This window comes from Gallinula chloropus, assembly GCF_964237585.1.
Source record: "Gallinula chloropus genome assembly, chromosome: 6".
In the NCBI taxonomy this organism is placed as follows: domain Eukaryota; kingdom Metazoa; phylum Chordata; class Aves; order Gruiformes; family Rallidae; genus Gallinula; species Gallinula chloropus.
The window spans coordinates 20,641,337-20,658,682 of NC_140091.1; the positions used below are offsets into that span (position 1 = coordinate 20,641,337).

The 17,346-nt window shown below is 54.5% G+C and overlaps 1 protein-coding gene across 2 annotated transcripts; it reads right to left on the minus strand.

Annotated features, from left to right (window-relative positions):
• Positions 1–2,069: 2,069 nt before the first annotated feature.
• GLUL (glutamate-ammonia ligase) lies at positions 2,070–8,692 on the minus strand. Of its 2 annotated transcripts, none has more exons than XM_084266016.1 (7): positions 8,608–8,692; positions 7,328–7,518; positions 5,902–6,063; positions 5,491–5,637; positions 4,930–5,057; positions 4,556–4,755; positions 2,070–3,711 (listed from the first exon to the last, which is right to left on the minus strand). In XM_084266016.1, the coding sequence occupies exons 2-7, from the start codon at positions 7,491–7,493 to the stop codon at positions 3,393–3,395; spliced, it is 1,122 nt and encodes a 373-aa protein (XP_084122142.1). In that variant the 5' UTR covers positions 7,494–7,518; positions 8,608–8,692; the 3' UTR covers positions 2,070–3,392. The 2 variants fall into 2 exon arrangements, with proteins under 2 accessions (XP_084122142.1, XP_084122143.1); XM_084266017.1 differs by lacking the exon at positions 8,608–8,692 and adding an exon at positions 8,149–8,153.
• Positions 8,693–17,346: the final 8,654 nt, after the last annotated feature.

A 17,346-nucleotide genomic window follows, 5' to 3' on the forward strand; every position in this document is an offset into this window, starting at 1 on the left:
AAAATTCAGTTATGGGGAAAAGCTCGGCGCTCAAGCACATTATTAATCATCGTGGCCCGGTCTTGTCTCCTTAAGCTGATGCTTGATTAAAAGGGAGCATGACCAACAGGCACTTCAAAAAGCTGGTCCTGGTTTTTGACTGCCTCATTCAGAACCATTCCCAGCATTCCAGCGTGCCTACCAAATCCCTTGGGACCTCAGCATTTTCCTTGTATTCCATGAATATTTCTGTGTTGTGGTCCATGTCCTAAGGACGCGTGAGTAAACGGAGGAAAGGGATTCGCTTCCTCACGAGGGGCTAAAGCCTAAAAGGCAGGATGCTTTATATAAAGGCCTAAGTGGTAAATCCAGCTTCTGAAGGTGCCAGGCTCAATCTGGAGGAGGTCCACAGCCCTGAGAGGAGGGCTTACCACCCAGCATGGTGGGGAAATGGTGTTTATGTAACTCAGACTCAGCAAGGAGGCTTTAAGTGAAAATTTGGAGAACAATGTCTGGAGGAAAGGAGGGATTATTTTTCCCCCTTCCAATTCATTATAGTCTTTTTTTTAACATATATTTTTATTAATAATCTAAAAAGACCATTTTTCAGCTGGGTAATTGTGAAGTGAATGGATAAATGCTTTCTCAGCTGAGAACAAGAGGAACCGTTAAGCATCCAGCTCCTGCCCTAAAATTACATTCCTGGGAGCTAGAGGAGCAAAGGACCAAAGCCTGCTCCCATTATCACCTGGATGGCCAGCCTGGAGATGACATCCTCTATGTGTTGGGGGGGTGGAGACACACAAATGGTAGCCCCTGTCTCTGCATTGACACGGCCCTGTGGGGACAAAACCTAGGTACTGGAGATGCTTGGTGACCAAAACATAGCTATGCCCCCTCATCCCAATTCCTTTGTGCCCCAGGAGAAAAGGGTTTCTGGAGGGGGGGGACAGGGATCCAAACTTGAGGTTGCATGGTGGAGGTACAGGAATCTCAAAAAAAAAAAAAAAAGAGCATAAACCTTGTCTTGTCCCTCCTCTGCAAACAGCCTTCCAGAAGTTTCCTTAATTTAGGTGTCATCCATCTTTCCTCAGTATTGTTTCCTAGGAACACAGAAAGAAGAGTAGCTACCCCCACATCACCAGACAACCCCAATGCTTCTGGTCTCATGGTTTACTCAAGCAATGTGGGTTTCTTCTGCCTGCAATATCCCTGCTCCAGCCCAGAGGCCCAAGTCCCCGAGGTCATGTCACAAGCAGAGGAAAGGACACCATGTCCACTTTGTTTCTGCTCTGGTGATGCTCCACCCCACTCAGGCACAGGGCAGTAGGGTAATTATAGGACTGAGATGCCTACAATATTCCCCAGAGATGCAAAACACCACCTGGTCCACAAAAATGCGATGGCAGGACTGGCCTTATCAGCCCAGCAGTGTGCTCACATGTAGTTGATCCATATTTAAAGATGGGAATGGTTAAAGCACCCAGCCCTGAAGATGACACCTCTCGGGGAGCTGGGAAGTAGAGTCACAGGCTAAATGAAGGACCATGGGACCAACATGAAACCTTTCTCTGGCCTTGCTTCTCAACACCAGTTTTTATACCAAAGGTGGATGGGCATTTCCTCCCCCAAAGGAGAGTGGGAAAGGACCCTCTTCCACAGATACCCTTTTTTCATGAAGCTTCCTGGGATTTTATCTTCCATGGGTTTTCTACATCCTGTAGAATTTCTGCAGAGGAAACTCTGAGGAGGTGCACAAACACCCACACTTACCCCCTAACCCTCCCCACGGACACCCACAAGCCTGGCCCCTTTCCCACAGCAAAAGAATCCCCACCCCTGTTACAGCCAGACCATCACGCACCAGAGGATCAGCAGCCACCTACAAAAAACCAACCCAAACCATTTTCTGGAGAGCACACACGGATTGCAAGACCTCTGCCCAACCACCCCGTTCAAAAATCAAAGTCCACCCACTCTCAGGGTCACATTCCCTTCAGATGGTGAAGCTGCCAGGATCAATCACAGAAAGGAGTCAGATATAAGGCTTTTTCTTTTTTTTTTTCTTTTTTTATTATTATTTAAAAAAAAAAAAAAAAAACTATTCGGAAGAAGTCCAAATGCAACAGAACTGGCACCTGGAACGCTTGAAACCCCCAGCATGAGCTTGGAGGTGCCAGGGCTGGCTGGGAGGGGTGGGTGGCCTCTCCCTTCTCCTAGCCCCCATTGCAGCCGGATGGCAGGCAGCCCCGGAGCCAGCACACAACAGTGACATCAGCGGTCTCTGGAGAACCATTCTGTTCTAGAAACTAAGAACATTACGGAAAAAAAAATGCCTAAAACTTTATATTTTTACTTTTCCTTTATCAAAAGCCCTGCTTTAGTGACATGCTAGCCCTGCTGCAAAGGTGAAACACCCACAGCTCTGTCCAGAATGCAGTTGACCAGTCAACTCTCTCATTCAGGACACCTTTCTCCTGTTGATCTACACGCTCACGAGTGCATCGCAGCTGCTCGAGTTACAGTGATAAATCCTTCTGCCGGCTTCCCCAGCCTGGGAACTGCTTCCTGCAAGCTCCATGCCGAGACAAACCTCAGTTGAGTCTCCTCCACCAAGCCCTCCAAGCTCACCCTCAGTCCCACCTGGAGGCCCATGACAGCATCCTCAGGAGCTCTGCCTGCTCTAGCCGGTGAGTCATTGGAACGTCATCTCTTTTTTTAAAAAAAGAACACTTTCATATACTTTTTTTTTGTTGTTGTTTTTATATTTAAATAGAAAAATACTACTTCACTCTGTGTTATGAGCCAGAGACCAGCTGACTTCCAGCGACAGAACCAGGAGTTCTCCTCAAATGCTCCTAATGCTGAGCTCAAGGCCAGCAGATTCCCAGAAACCTCAGAGCTGCCAGAGGGTGAAGCTCTCTCCGTCTCACCATACAGGCAGGAGCATGTAGGGCTCCATCACAACTCCCATCTTCCCTTCTCCACAGAAGGGCACCAACCTTAGAGAACCATTAGCCTGTAGAGAGCCAGTGATGGGGTTCACACCCCCAAATTTGACTCCCGAGGGAGTCGGATACAGTTTTTAAGCTTTCCACTCTGCTACTCACTTTGCACGTGTGCGGTCTGTCCCTGGAAGCCACTGGATCCCATCAGATGTACACATGAATTAGACAAAAAAACACAACAGTGGTTAAAAGTTCTCTAACATCCTCTCCTCCTCTTGTCTTCTGAAGAGTCAATGACAAACAAGACACTGATAAAACTAAATCCGCCCTCCTCCCCACCTCAAGACAACAAGAGTTACTGACACACAAAACGTGTTATCTTGTACCCTTGGGATTACATCTAGAAGGGAAGTTTAGGGGTGTGGGAAGTGTGGGGGGAAGGCAGTGTTTGTGGGTGCAGTCCGCTTAGTTCTTGTACTCAAAAGGCTCGTCTCCAGTTTCGTTGAGGAGACACGTGCGGACGAGGGCCTCTGTCACAGCGTAAGGATCACAGTTGGCGGAGGGCCGGCGGTCCTCGAAGTAGCCCTTCTTCTCATGGCCCACGTTCCTGGGGATGCGGATGCTGGCACCGCGGTTGGCCACACCAGCAGAGAACTCGTGGATGTTGGATGTCTCATGGAAACCCGTCAGGCGTCTGGCATTGTCCAGCCCCCCTTTGGGGTCGTAGGCACGGATGTGGTACTGGTGACGCTTGCTCAGCTTCTCGATGGCCTCTTCAATGTGCCTGTGAAGGGAGCAAGGGGAAGTGGGAGACATGGTCAGCATCAGATTTACAGTATGAGCTGAGTCACTCCTGACTGTTGCATCCAAGGATATTCATCTCCACCCCAAACTTCATGATGAAGCCTATGCCCTACGGCCCGTTTTCCTGATCATCTCAACACAGGGCTTCCCTCCACTCCTCCTTCTGTCCCAGGCTGGCTCTTGCAAAAGGATCCCCATGGCCTGAGAAGGTCCCTCGGGAGTGCTGGATGTGGGACACCACCAGTTTAACTTGTGACCAAATCCCACAGACACGCTGCCCTGGGGAACCCGGGGTTGGTTCACTATCTCAGGGCAACACAGGCAAGAAAACCCAGCTGCCAGGAGCCTGGAGTTCCACTGCAACTCAGCGCTGTAAGGTCCCTGCCTGCACTCAGCACATCGGTCCCATAAAGGGATCACAATTTTGGTTTACATCTCCAGGATTTTGTTGTTTTGAGAAAACACGGCATCAGCTTCCACAGCTAATGGCCCTTCCCTTTCATTATGGCTATAAAAAAAAAAAGGAAGAAAAAAAAGAAAAGGCCTGTGCTGAGTTTGTTTGCTTGTGGCACCGGCAGAACAAAAGCTGGAGAGCTTGTTATGAATAGCTGCATCTCGGCCACCCGTGCTTCCATCAACAGTGACAGAGCTGTACTGCTGGCTGAATTTCCCCCCCAACACCAAGAGGGGAGTATATCGTTACACAAAAAGCCAAAAATAATTAAAAAAAATTAAAAATCCAGAAGAAAGAGAAGAAAGGCTCCAACGTAACACCAAACACCAGTGACATTTTCTGCGGGGGCAAAAAACCCATCAAAACTTACTTGAGACCTCCGTCTTCCCTCATGTTCTTGGTACTGAAGTTGGTGTGACAGCCAGCACCGTTCCAGTTCCCAGGAATGGGTTTGGGATCAAAGGACACGATGACACCAAAGTCTTCGCAGACCCGATGCAGGATGAAGCGTGCAATCCAGAGGTGATCCCCCATCTCAATCCCTTCGCATGGTCCCACTTGGAACTCCCACTACAAGAAGAAGTGGTCACTGGCTCAGCGGTGCAGAGACACCCACATAAAGACACTTCCCGCCCCTTTATGCTCCAATTGTTGATAGAACCATATGGCTCAGAGCCAAAAAGCTCCAGCAGCTTGGGATTCCTCAGCACTATCTCATTTCAGAAGGCATCTGAAACAATTTACCTGGGCTGGCATCACTTCTGCGTTGGTTCCTCCAATTTTAACGCCAGCATAAAGGCAGGCTCGGTAGTGGGCCTCCACAATGTCTCTGCCGTAGGCTTTGTCTGCTCCCACCCCGCAGTAGTAGGGACCTGCAACAGCACAGATGTACAGTGAGGGGAGCGTCGAGTTTCCAGAAAGAAGGGGGGAAAAAATAGGGCTCAAACTCAGCGAAGACAAAGCACACAGAAGGAAGGGCTCTCCGAAAGAAAGCTCCCAAAATCCGCTTTTCACGGAAGCATTAGCAAAGCCCACTGAGAATGAGCTCCTCTGATAGCCTGGGTCTGTAATCTGCCATGCTGACTAACAAACCAAGCAGCAAATTCAGATGTGCCAAAAGGCCACCTAAACCCTTCTGTCAAAACCTTAATCTCATGGGCTCGGTCTTGCCAACACCCAGCTTGTTATCGTCCACCTTCACTTCCAGAAACACCTTCAATCTTTCAGCTCGCCTGAAGCACCCGAGTTGCGTCACACTTCAAATGCTCATGAGTTGGTCTGGTGCAAACTCCCCCAGAAAATTACCTTGGGGTCCAGGGAAGCCATTGGAAGGCCAGCCAAATGGATGCCCATCTGTCCCCAGAAGAGTGTACTCCTGCTCCATCCCAAACCAGGGGTGCTGGTTGGACACCATATCCATAATCCGCCTGCAGGTGTATCGGAGATTCGTCTCTAGAGCAGAAAGGCAACACAAGGGTTATCAGCATCTCCACCTCCATTCCCACTTCATTTACAATTTGAGTCCCAGCAGCACTGGTGAAGAATCCCAGGACCAGCCCTTTCTTCAACCCCTCCAGCACTTTGTTTGCCTTTTACTTTCAGGGCAGAGATTATTTCCGTGCCACACATGATGCTAAGGGGATGAACACCATTTGGATAGGTCTCCTGTTCCCCTCCCCAGAAACACCACCAACACCAGGAAGAAGGTCCATTCACCTGCAGACTGGCGGTTGTACTTGAAGACCTCACACAGAACCAGTTTATTGGGATCTTTGCGGAAAGGGTCCCGAAACATGGCAGCAGGTCGCAGGTACATGTCACTGTTGGAGCCTTCAGCCTGGAAGGTGCTGGAGCCATCGAAGTTCCACTCGGGGAGATCTGGAGCAGAGAGAGGAATGAGCCACAGTCACCTTGGATCCCCAGTCACTGAGAAGATGGGCTCCCAGCCACCCTCCAGTATTACAAAGGTGAAGGTGCTTACAAACAGGTTTACAACAGGTTTAATCCCAGCTCTGCTGACTTTGTTCCAAACTGGAGGGGAGGGGGAAACCCCCCCTCCCCCAACAAAACTGAAACCACCAAAACAAGCAAAAAAACCCCCAGGGGAGAACAACTCCCCAGCCGCCCTGGGAAACATGAGGAGCTGGGCTGCAGGCCAAGGGCACGCAAACCAAGCAGTACTGAGGACATTTCCCACGTCGCAACCACCACAGGGACAAGCAGAGTAGCAGAGGCGACCGGGCAAGTTGAGAGCGAGCAAGGAGGCATCTATGGGGAGCCTGAGATACCCTGATCTGCACGGCATGGGCCTGGAGAAGGTGGGAGAGACTGGTCATGTATAGGTGGAGTCTCACAGGGAGGAGTATGGCCTACTTGGCCCCCCTCCCCTTGCCCACCCCTCCTGGGGGTGCACTGCCCTCAAGGGAGGAGCAGTGAACTCTGCCCAGGGGAACATTATCTCCTCCTCCATATCCTGGGGGGGAAAAGAGGGAGGACTGGAAGCACAGACGTTTCGAAGGAGCTGTGCCAACCACTCCCTTCCAGGAAAAAAGGAGAAGGGAAAAAAAAAAAAAAAAGGAATAGGGAAAAAAAAGAGAAAAAAAAAAAAAGAGATAATTCTGCTCAGTCACACAGAGTATTTTCATTTCATAACTGTCTCCAGCCAGCACCATGGCAACCTGGGGAAAATCCTAATGCTATTATTGTGTAAGCTGGGACTGTTTGTTCTGAGGGACACAAGCTCTTAATTACACCGGATAGCTCCATTCTTTCCCCTCTTCTTTCTTCTGCCAAACTACTTCCGGCCAAAACGAGTACTTGAGAGTCAATGGGCCACCAAGGCCCTGCCAGCAGCCCCCAGGTCCTGCCAGCAGTCCCCTCTGCAGCCGAGCTGGTGCCAGGGACCAGCTCCCAACCCCGGGCATCTCACCGAAACTGCACATCTGGAGAATTGGGAACATTCCCCGGGGGGGGGGGGTGTCTGGGGCAAGAGGTGATTGCAAGGGGGCATGAAGCAACATCTTCTCTAAATACCATCCTTCTGCTGTGAAGGAGTGCAGGGGCATCCTGTCTCTGGGACAGCGAAACCCAGCTGTTTCCTCCACCCAGCAAGGGGCTGCAAATCCTGCACCTGCCCTCTCACCTTCAAGGCTCTTGGGCTCATGATCCAGCGTGCGGGTTTTACAACGGAGGTGCTCTCCCGTCCCATCGATCCAGATGTACATGGCTTGGACCTTCTCCCCCTGCGGCAGCTTCATGTACATGTGCTTGATAGCTTTGCTCAGGTGGGAGCTCGCCGAGGTGGCCATGGCTGCAGACCGGACGAGGGGGATCCTGCAGGGATGACACACAAAAACAAACCCCAACCCTGACCGTGAGCTCCTCCAGACGCTCCAGATTTTTCACTCCCCAGCCAGGGGAGAGCATGAGACAGCTTGGCCACGGGCCTGGCTGCCATCTCCAGCAGTCCCGTGCTGCTCTGCAGGCGGAAAACACAGCAGCTCAAGCAGATGCAGGCAGCTGGGAAAGCCCTGCTCTAGAAGCAACACTTTCAAAGCGTCCTATTAACACCCAAACTCCTTCTCACAACTTAGGGCTGACCCTAGTGACAGCCCTCAGAAATTTTCCTTAGCCCTCTGAACTTCCTACCTCCAGGCACACCACCACCACCAGCACTCTGGAGCACAGGGAAAGCTTAGCTGGGGCTTGCTCAATAAACTGGGGTCAGCAAGGAGGGCTTGCCAGCCCCGGCCACCTCCCCACATTAGCTGCACATACTCAGGCCTGGTCTAGGGCAGCAGGGGAGGGCAAAGCAACAGGCAGTTCAAACAACCCTTAAACGATGCTGGCAGCAACCAGGAGGCCGAAGGGGCTCTGGTGGCAGGCAGGGAGAGATGCAGCATCTCTGCCACGCTCGGCACAGCCTGGAGCTGAGCACCCAGGGACCCCAGGCAGGACCCACACGTGTTCACAGGAGCTCGGCAACGCCAACTACTTGAAAACACGAAGCGACTTGGAAAAACACTCCAACGCCCTACCCCTCTGAGAGGGGGGGAGGGGGTGGGGGCTCCCCACCAGCCCCGATCCGCTGCCAGAGGCGGCACCCACGCGTGCGTGCAGGGGGAGAAGGCACCCACGCTTAAGCGAGCAGCTCGAGAGCCTCTCAAAGATAAAGCAAGCTGCGAAGAGCATCTGTTTTCAAGAGAAACCTCCAGGCGCCTCTCCCCCCGCCTTCTCCCCCCCACTAAAAAAGCCCCCCCCCCCCCCCAACACAAGTTTGGCAGGAATGTTCCCCTAGAAGGTCTGCGCGCCGGCTGGAGCCCGCGGGGAGCTCCGGCACCGGGCGGAGCTGCCCCCTCGCCCCACCGGGAAGGCGCGGGCGGCCCCGGCGGTGGGAACCCCCCCTCCCCGCGGGGCCGTTACCTGGTGGCGGCGGCGGCAGCGACGGGCGCGGGGCTCCCACGCTCAGCTCCGGGGGCCGCGCCCGCCGCCGCTTTATGGCGCCGCAGCGCCGGCCCCGCCGCACTGATTGGGCAGCGGCGGCGGCCGGGACGGGGGCAGGACGGGGCCGGGACGAGGGGGGGGCGATGGGGACGAAACGACAAGGGTTCACCGCTCCGCCTCCTCCTCCGGCGGGAGCTATGGCACCGCCGCCGGGCTGCCCCTGCCCCCGGGAAGGGAGGGACACCCCCTCCTCCCCACCTCCCCCAGTTTCGCTCCGCTCCGCGGGGGAGGGGGGTGGCGACGGGGAGCGAAGAGAGGGTAGAAACTAGTGGGGGATGGCGGGGTGGGTCCTTTTTGCAATCCTCCTGCACGAAAAACTAACCTTTCGTCTCACGCAGCTCTGGGCGAGCGGCGGCGGGAGCCGGTCCAGGGCTTTTCCCCCGGCGTTTACATTAGCGGCCGCCTTTGCATAACTCACAGGGGTGGAAATCAGCCGCCCTGGGTAAACAGGGCAGCGGGGAGAGAGAGGGAGGCACTGCAGCCCCCCCTCCTCCCCCACCAAGCTCGGGGCTCAGCGCACATGTTTGGGGGGGGGGTGTCCCCGCTCAGCACCCTGCATTGCCCCTTGCTGCAGGTAACAGGCTCCAGCAGCTGGATTTGCAGCCACGACCCTCGCTCCAGGGCAGGGGATGGTGTGAGGGAGGAGAAATCCTCCAGCACCCACTTCTGAGGCGTCGGGTTAGCAGGCAAGGGGCACCCAGCAAAAAGCAAGCACTGCCCAGTATTTTTCCACCCCGGCGGCTCCCTCGCTGTCCCATCCGCGCTCCTGCTCGGCTCTCCACACCTCCCAAGGGGCAGGAGAGCCATGCCAGCACCAGCAGAAGGAGCTGGTGCCTGCCTGCACACAGTACCAGGTACCAGGCCAAGCACACGTCACCCACACACCTGCCTTGGGGTAAAAGGATAGAGTGGGTTACCCCCTCAGGAGGGAGGGCTGGCACCAAAACTGGCACTCCTTTCAAAAGCAGGACCCTCTGGACCACCACAGCCCCCCTGCTGAAGACACAGCCCAGCCAGAGCCCAGGAGGAAGCACACAATGAGAGCTGGATCCTCAGCCAGGAGGAGGTGAAATGCTGGCACAGGCCTCACCTTGATTTATTGCCCATCTCAAGAGCCGGGTCCCCTCCCTGCCTCCCTCCAGGGACAACCCAGCTCATTCTTTGCCACCACCTTTCAGCAGCCACGAGCTCATGGCCCCAGGCTATCCAGGAAGAGGTGAAATTCAGGTGCTTGCTACTGCTGGGAATTGCTTGGGCCAGGCAAGTCTCCCCTCACCCCCTCAGCTCCTGCACCCTCCTATGCACAGAGCAAAGGTTTCCGCTCAGAAACGGGTGCTGTGCCTTAGCCATGGAAACTAGCTCAGGACCTCCTGGTTGGAGCCAGTTGTGGTCATTTAAAGGCTCAGCTTGAAGCTGAAAGAAGCTGATGCTGAGACCCAGGCAAGCCAGGAGAGACCCAAATAGCTCCCATAAAGGGGAGCTATAAACCCCTCCTGGGAACACAAAGCCCTGCCCAACCCTTTTCCCTAGGTTTGTGGAGAGGGTTCCTTTAATCATGATGCCAGCAGCTCCAGATTCTTGGAAGTGAGCTTGCTAACCTCTAACTCACCCAGAAACTCTGGCCACCCGTGGTGGCTACAGACAAGCACTGAGTGGGGGAAAGGTGGCTTACAGGTGGAAGTCCCTGTGGTTTGGGGTGCCCCTCATGCCATCTGAGCCTTGGGGCCGAGCAGCTCCTCTTTTCACCCGCTGAACTCCATGCGAGCCCCAAGGAAAGTTGGGGGGGGGGGCAGCAAAAGCAGCTCTCAACATCAACATCTCCCCTCCACAAGCCGGCGGGCTAGCAATCCCCTGCCCGGGAAAGAGCCCAGCCTGGGCAAGGGTTTCATGGCCGGGGGGGTTGGTGGCACTCCCACCGCCACCCCCCCTCTCCCTGCACAACATGTTTACGAGTCAGCGGAGAAGCACCGGGCGCCGCAGTCGCGGGGCCAGCGCCCTCTCCCGGGAAAGCGGCGGTACCGCCTCGCCTGGCTCCCGGCAGCTTGTTTACCGCCTGCCTTGCCCTCCCCTCCCCTGGGGTGGGTGAAGGGGTTGGGGGTGAGGTTGAGGGGGAGGGAGACACGTCTGAGGCTGAGCCTTGGCCCAGCTGCGTGCTCCAGTGACCCTTATTGTCACCAGCCTGCAACGCGACAAAAGCCTCATTGGGGAGCTGGGGACGGCGCTGTGCCAACAGGTGACACCTCCCAGGAGTGGATTTAAACTGGCCTTCAAAGGGCCTGTCAGAGACAATGTGCCGCTCCAGGGGCGAGTCCCAACTGGCACATGTTTTTCTTTCTTCCTCCTATTAATTCGTGGGAACACCTTTATTCGCCTGCCCCGGCACTTCCCTCCGGCACGGATTATATCCTGCAAGAGCTGCCAGGGTTGGAAAGGGCCCGGTGAGCTGGGAGGGTAGGTCAGGGATGGACTTTGCAGCCTTCTGCCTCCAAGGCACCAATGCAAAGCCAGCAGGGACAGGAGAAAGAAAAGGCTTTGGGTGCTCTGCAAAAGGGCTGGGATGGTCCCCAATCTCACATGGTTAGCATGAGATGTCCCCTCTCTTACATGTGCCCAGCCCAATACCACCTTGGCACCTCTTTTCAACCCCAAACAGGAGCCAGGCAACAAAAAGGACTATGGCTTCCCACCCCACCATGCTTTACTGGGACTGCTGTGACCCATTGCTGTCCACATCCTCCCCCTCCTGCCTCCCTGGGCAGTTTGCTGTCAGCAGAAGGGTCTTGCACCTCAGCATGGCTGCAGGGACCCCCCCCCCCTGAAAGTGCAGCCTCATCAATTTGGGAACACCTTAAAATGTGGAAGCTTCACACCACGGGGAGGAGGGGGCGATTCAAGAGTTAAAAAGACAGGATATGAAACTTCTCTGTGGCTCAGGCCCTGGGGCAGGTGGCCACTGGCTTTGCTCCTCCAGCGCTGGACTCTTTCCCAGCATGTCGTGGCCTTCTGGAAGGGCGGCCCCTGGCTGCAGCCCCTGCAGCTGAAGAGCTGGCCACCCACAGTATCTCAACCCCCAACGGGCTGTAGACCTAGGCCACTAAGCCCAGGTACCCATTGGGGTTTTTTTTTTAGTGCTGAAGAAAGGCAAAATATTAAAAACTCTTTAAAAAAATCCTCAATTTCTATTTAACAGAGCTATTGCATAGGGAGGAGGAGCGGTGCATCTGACCAGTTAGATCCTAGGAGGTGGCCTGAGGAGCCCAAAATGCCCCAGCCTCTAGCACAGCTCTGGGAGGAGGGAATGAGCATAGAATAATGGACCCGTTTGTACTGAAAGGGACCTTTAAAGGTCACCTGGTCCCAGCTCCTTTCATTGAGCAGGGACATCTGGAGCATCTCACCTCTCCCCCCTTTGCCCAACAGCTAAGACATGCCCAAATTCAGATACACAGTTTTCAGACCCACAGGGACAGCGCTTTGGGCTGCAAGGTCCTGCATAAGCAACCAAAACACACCCAAGTGAGACCAGACAGGGGCCAGAGATCCTGATGGTGCATCGCCTCCACCTCTGCCTACCTCTGGGCATGGCTACCTCTGCTTGGCCCCACCACAAGCGTGCCCCCAGCCGCTGGGACCTGGGCTCTGGAGGGACTGGAGGAACTGGAGATACATCCCCTTTTAGCCAAGATTAGCAAAGGCTGGAGAAATAACCCCAGCACCTTAGCAGGATGAGCGAGTGCTTAATTAACAAGTTGCCCTGATAACACTCCAAGAAACAAGAGTTGCCTGGACTGAGGACAGGGAGCTCACAATAGGGTGGGGGGGAACATCGGCGCCAGGAGACTGACCTTGTGCAAGCAGTGGTGGCTGATGGGGCTCCCCTGGAGCGCTGTGGGAGGCTGACAAAATCCCCCAAGGCAGGGAGGCGGTAGCTGCTCGCCCGATAAGTGAGCAAACATTGCACGTTCCGCAGCAGGCCCATGCTCCCTTTGAAGATGCTGCCAGGGTCAAGGGTAGCTGAGGGCTGGTGGCCAGAGGGCTTTCGGAGGCAGAGCAGGTTACCTGGGTCACACAGGAGGGCAATTTAGGAAAGAAAATTAGTGAAATAATAATTAATTAAAAAAATATGCAGAGGCACACGCAAATTAAAACCTTCCCTTTGTATGCAGCTCAGCTGCAACACCCACCCACAATGCTTTTTGGGAACACAGGAGCCAGGAAAGCCTCATGCAAATCCCCTCCGTCACTTGCACCTCCCTCTCCACTCCTTTCGTGGCCACCTTGATGCCAGTGACCATGCCCGATGCCCACCTTGCCACCCCTCACAGGAAACCATGGCATTGCTTTGGGAACCCCCAGCGGCGCCCTTCCCTGGGTTCCCCCCAAGAAGAGGTCATCACGGAAAGAGCATCACCGCTGCCAGCTCCAGGCCGGCCGAGCAGCAGCCCTGGCAGGCAGCACCTACCTCTCACTGGCCGTGTCCTGCACGCACAGAGACCTTGCCCAAAGGCCGAGTGCCTTCAGCGAGCGGAGGCTGCCACAAAGCACGTGCCCACCTTCAAAAGCAACCAGGAGAAGCTGGAAGATGAGAGCGTCAGGCAGGATTTGAGACCTAGAAATTGCTTGGCTCAGTTTGCTCTGTACGAGGGTGGAGAATATCCCAGGGAGCACTCAAGCACATGCCTTTCCCCGCAGTTGGAAATTGGTCACAGTTGGGTTTGTTGGGGTTTTGTTTGGGTTGGGTTTTTTTTTTCCCTTTTTTTCTTTTTTATTAGTACTGTTCATGCTCTGAAACATGCTCCCAGCTTGGTCAGGGCCGTGCTGGCTGCGGCTGGTGGATTAATTTCAGCCTAATACATCCCGCAGCTCCCTAAGTGAGAGTGCAGAAAGCGCTGCCCAGGCAGATTCAGCAGTAGGATCTGGGTCCAGCCTCTAGAGTTAGGAAAGGAAACTATCAGAGTGCCGTTTTCCACAGCCCTTCCCTGTGGCTGAGTCGGGTCCCTGTCCTGCTGGAGCAGGGTACATTCTTTACCTGGACTGGTGAAGTCACCAGAGCCAGCAACACACGTATAAAGTTACACAAGAGATTTCACATGAGCTGGAGAAGAGACACGCAAAGACAAAGCTTGCTGCAGGGAAGGGGGGGGCTCTGGTATAAGGGGTCAGAGCCCAGCCTTCACCCTAAAGCCTAGGCAAGGAAACTACAGACAGATGGCATGAAAAAAACACATTAAAAATAATAAAATCCTAATATATTCAAGAAAGGAATGAATTTTTAAAGCTGGACTGCTTTAAAGGCCACAGACAGTTCCAGTTTTAAGGTGCTGTGGGCCCAAAAGGGTTCAACTTGTTGCTGATAGTCTTCGAGGTGTCCTAAACTATTTATAATGAGAACAGACTTGGTGCTGTAAGGGGTAAAAACCCCCAGTCTTGCCCCAAAAAGCTCACTCCAGGCATGGTTCTTGTGCCAGAGGGAAAGCAGGTTTGGGCAGCAAGGCACTCGCACTGCTCCCTTGTTCTGGAGGCTCGCGGGGGCTGTAGACCATCACCCAAGACCAAAAGCAATGCAGAGGTGCCTGGAGCTTTCATGGGTTGGTGGGTACTGACCGCAGCCGGGGAGGGAAACAACACACCCTACCTTCCCCATGGCTCCAAAAGGGAGCACCCAGGGAGGCAACTGGCCAGCAACCGCAGGCAGCGAGGCTGACCTGGCGGTCGGGCAGCCTTGGACTTTGCCACCATGGTGAGCCGCGCCAGTTTACGTTGGGCGAGGATAAGAAACCCAGCGCCGTCCCCTCTGCCATCCTGGGAGCACGAGGCTGTGCTGCTGGCAGAGGTGACCTGAGGTCTGCCAAGGGTGGGCTGCTCCCTATGCCAGGGGGATGGAGGACACGAGTAATTTGGGCTGGGACAGAGCGGGAATGAAGCCCTTCTGATGTGTTTGGTGTTGCAACCCTGCCCTTATCTTTGTACAAAGAGTCCGGCTGCTCTGCGCTCCTCTCTGAGCCCCTTTCTAAATCTAGGCTAGCTCATGCATCCACCTCTTCTTTTAAGCTTGGGATTTTTTGCTGTTTAATAGCCATGAGCTCCTTCTGCAAGGAGCCATTGCAGCATGAAGAACAAGGCAGATGGACCCATGCACGCAGCAAGCGGGAAGCTGCAGCTGGGCTGAGCTGGGCTTCATCCTACCAGACCACTTGGGGTCTCCTCTTAGGGAGAGACTCCATGGAAATGTCCCCTTGCATTCCCGCTGTGACCATGTCGGCCTGTTTCTGCTCAGAACCTTGGTCTTTTCCCTGAAGAAGCTGGCACAGCCCCACTGAGGTCAGCCCCGAGCTGGATGGGCACCAGCGGAGCTACACCAGCCTCTGAGGATCAGACTGGGCATCTGTGCACTTGCCAACTAAAAAGATATAATTTCTTTTGACAGTTGTAACCTTTCCCCGAGGACTTTTTGAGTCTTTCAAGTCCAAGACAGCCACCATACCAGCTCAGTCCCTAAGCCCTCCTCTTATCTCTTGGGCTTAGCAGCACAAATCTTTATGAATATGGGATCTGAGCTGCTCCTTCCCAGGGTCTCCCTTCACTCCTTCCGTCAGTCCTGCCTGGCACCACTAGGATGAGCTCACAGCAGCCCCTTCCTCATCCCAGTTTGGGTTTTGGCATAGCAACCAGCTGACGTGCCAGGGCTGTGACGGAAGGAAGGCTGGCCTGCCTCCCCACACCACGGCCATCCCTGCAGCAGGGCACAAGCCAGTCCTCGCCCCCACCTGCCAAAAGCAGAGGACAACACTCCTTTAGCTGTCAGCACGAGGCCATGCATCCCACCTGCTCCACAAGGACGTGGACGTTAAACCCAACACCTTCAACCATCTGAACCAACACAGCACGGCTGGTGCCGTGCAGCGCGGCAGGAGGTGACGTCCCAGGGGGGCAACACGTGTGTGCACGGCCAGGTCACACCAGTTTTCTCCAGTTTCCATCAAGTGCCTCCAGGCCTAGCACGGTTACCCTCCTCGTGCAGGGCAGCGCAGTGAGGGGCTCCCTCGCTCAGCGTGATGGAGCGAGCTGGCGTCACCCTTGGGGTCGCCATCACCGACTCCGCAATTCATTAGGAGCCGCCCCAGCGCTAATTGCGGCTGTGGAGCCGCCAGCCCGGCGCTGAGGTGCAGAGCCCGGTGGCTGCTGGAGACAGCGTCCCATTCCTGATTTGAGAGCGCCACCTCGTGAGGTGACCCTGCTCCCGGAGACTCTGCTCTCGGGGATCCTGCTCCCGGGGATCCCGCTCCCAGGGTGCCAGGCAGCCGTCCTGCCCTACTGCTGCCTCCACAGAGGGATCTCCGGGCAGGCCGCCCACCCTTACGCGTGTTTTAGCCAGCCTGTGACGGGTAACAGCGAGCGGGGCCGCGGCCACGATGACGGAAGGGGATGAGACCCTCCACATAACACGAGCGGGTTGTGTTAGAGGCCGCACCGAGACAACTCAGGGCTTCTTGGAGACGCGAGGGTGGCAGAGGCTATTGTGCAGCCCCCCCTCAGCAAGCACAGAGGAGATGGCCAGTGTGGGAGAGGACACAAAACCCTCCCGTGCCCACCGACAGCACAGAGCCACGAGGTACATCAGAGACCCCTGGTGTGATGGCACCCATGGCCTGGAGGGTGGGCACCAGCAGCCCCGCCAGGTCTGGCACCACAGCATTGCAGGCTGAGGAATCCAATACCCACCTCGGAAGCAGATTCCTCCTCCTGCCAGGGAGACAGGTCACTGCTGCTGCCAGAGAGCTGGGCTTCCTTCTTTCTTTCTCCTCTTCCCCCCCACCCAGAGTGTCTCCAAGGTTGGGTCCCAAATCTGATGAAGCAGGACAGCTAAGAAAGAACCTGGAGTTGCTCTGTCCGGAGCGGGTGTAGCAGAGTTTCCTGGGAAATGTCCATCACCCACTGAGCAGATGTGCTGACAGTAACCATGCAGGGTACTGAGGTGCTGCTAAGAACCTGGTTTGAAGGCAAGAGGAGAGGGGGGTAAGAGTTTAATTTCAGGACTGCCTGAGCACATTTGCAGGGCTGATGAAAAATGAACCCATGAAAAGGTATCATTGGGTAGTGCTCCCACAAGGCATGAAAAATTCACCCACTATGTGCCAGACTGATGTAGCCTGGGCACTTGCTCCAGTACAAAAAGCGCATCCTGATCTAATCCTTTATCATTACATGGATGAGATACTGATTGCAGGAAAAAAACTTGGACATTGTAAGTTTGATTCATGAGTTAACAGGGGTTACAGATTGCTCCAGAGAAAATTCAAAAGAAGCCAGTGTGGAAATATTTGGGATGGGAGATTGACAAAAGTACCGTAACACCTCAAAAGATTGAGATCCAAGCTGAGGTCAGCACAGTGAATGATGTTCAAAAGCTGGTAGGAGATATTAACTGGGTTAGATCATTGTGTGTCATTACGAATAGGGAATCAGAACCTTTAGTGGCATTGCTAAAGGGAGGAGGTGGTGCAGGAGCACCAAGAATCCTGTCAGAAGCAGCTAAAAAGGCCCTGGAAGTCATTAGTAACAAAATCAAAAATACATATACCCATCAATGGGATCCTGACTGGGACACAGGAGACACGGTGATTAATCAAAATCTGTGTGATTTCACCCAATAAACGG

Coding starts and splice junctions, on each gene's coding strand:
- GLUL (XM_084266016.1), bottom strand. CDS start 7,493: ATGGCCACCTCGGCGAGCTCCCACCTGAGCAAAGCTATCAAGCACATG. Junction 6,064..7,327: donor TGAGCCCAAGAGCCTTGAAG/GTGAGAGGGCAG, acceptor TCTCTGCTCCAG/ATCTCCCCGAGTGGAACTTC. Junction 5,638..5,901: donor GTACAACCGCCAGTCTGCAG/GTGAATGGACCT, acceptor TTTCTGCTCTAG/AGACGAATCTCCGATACACC.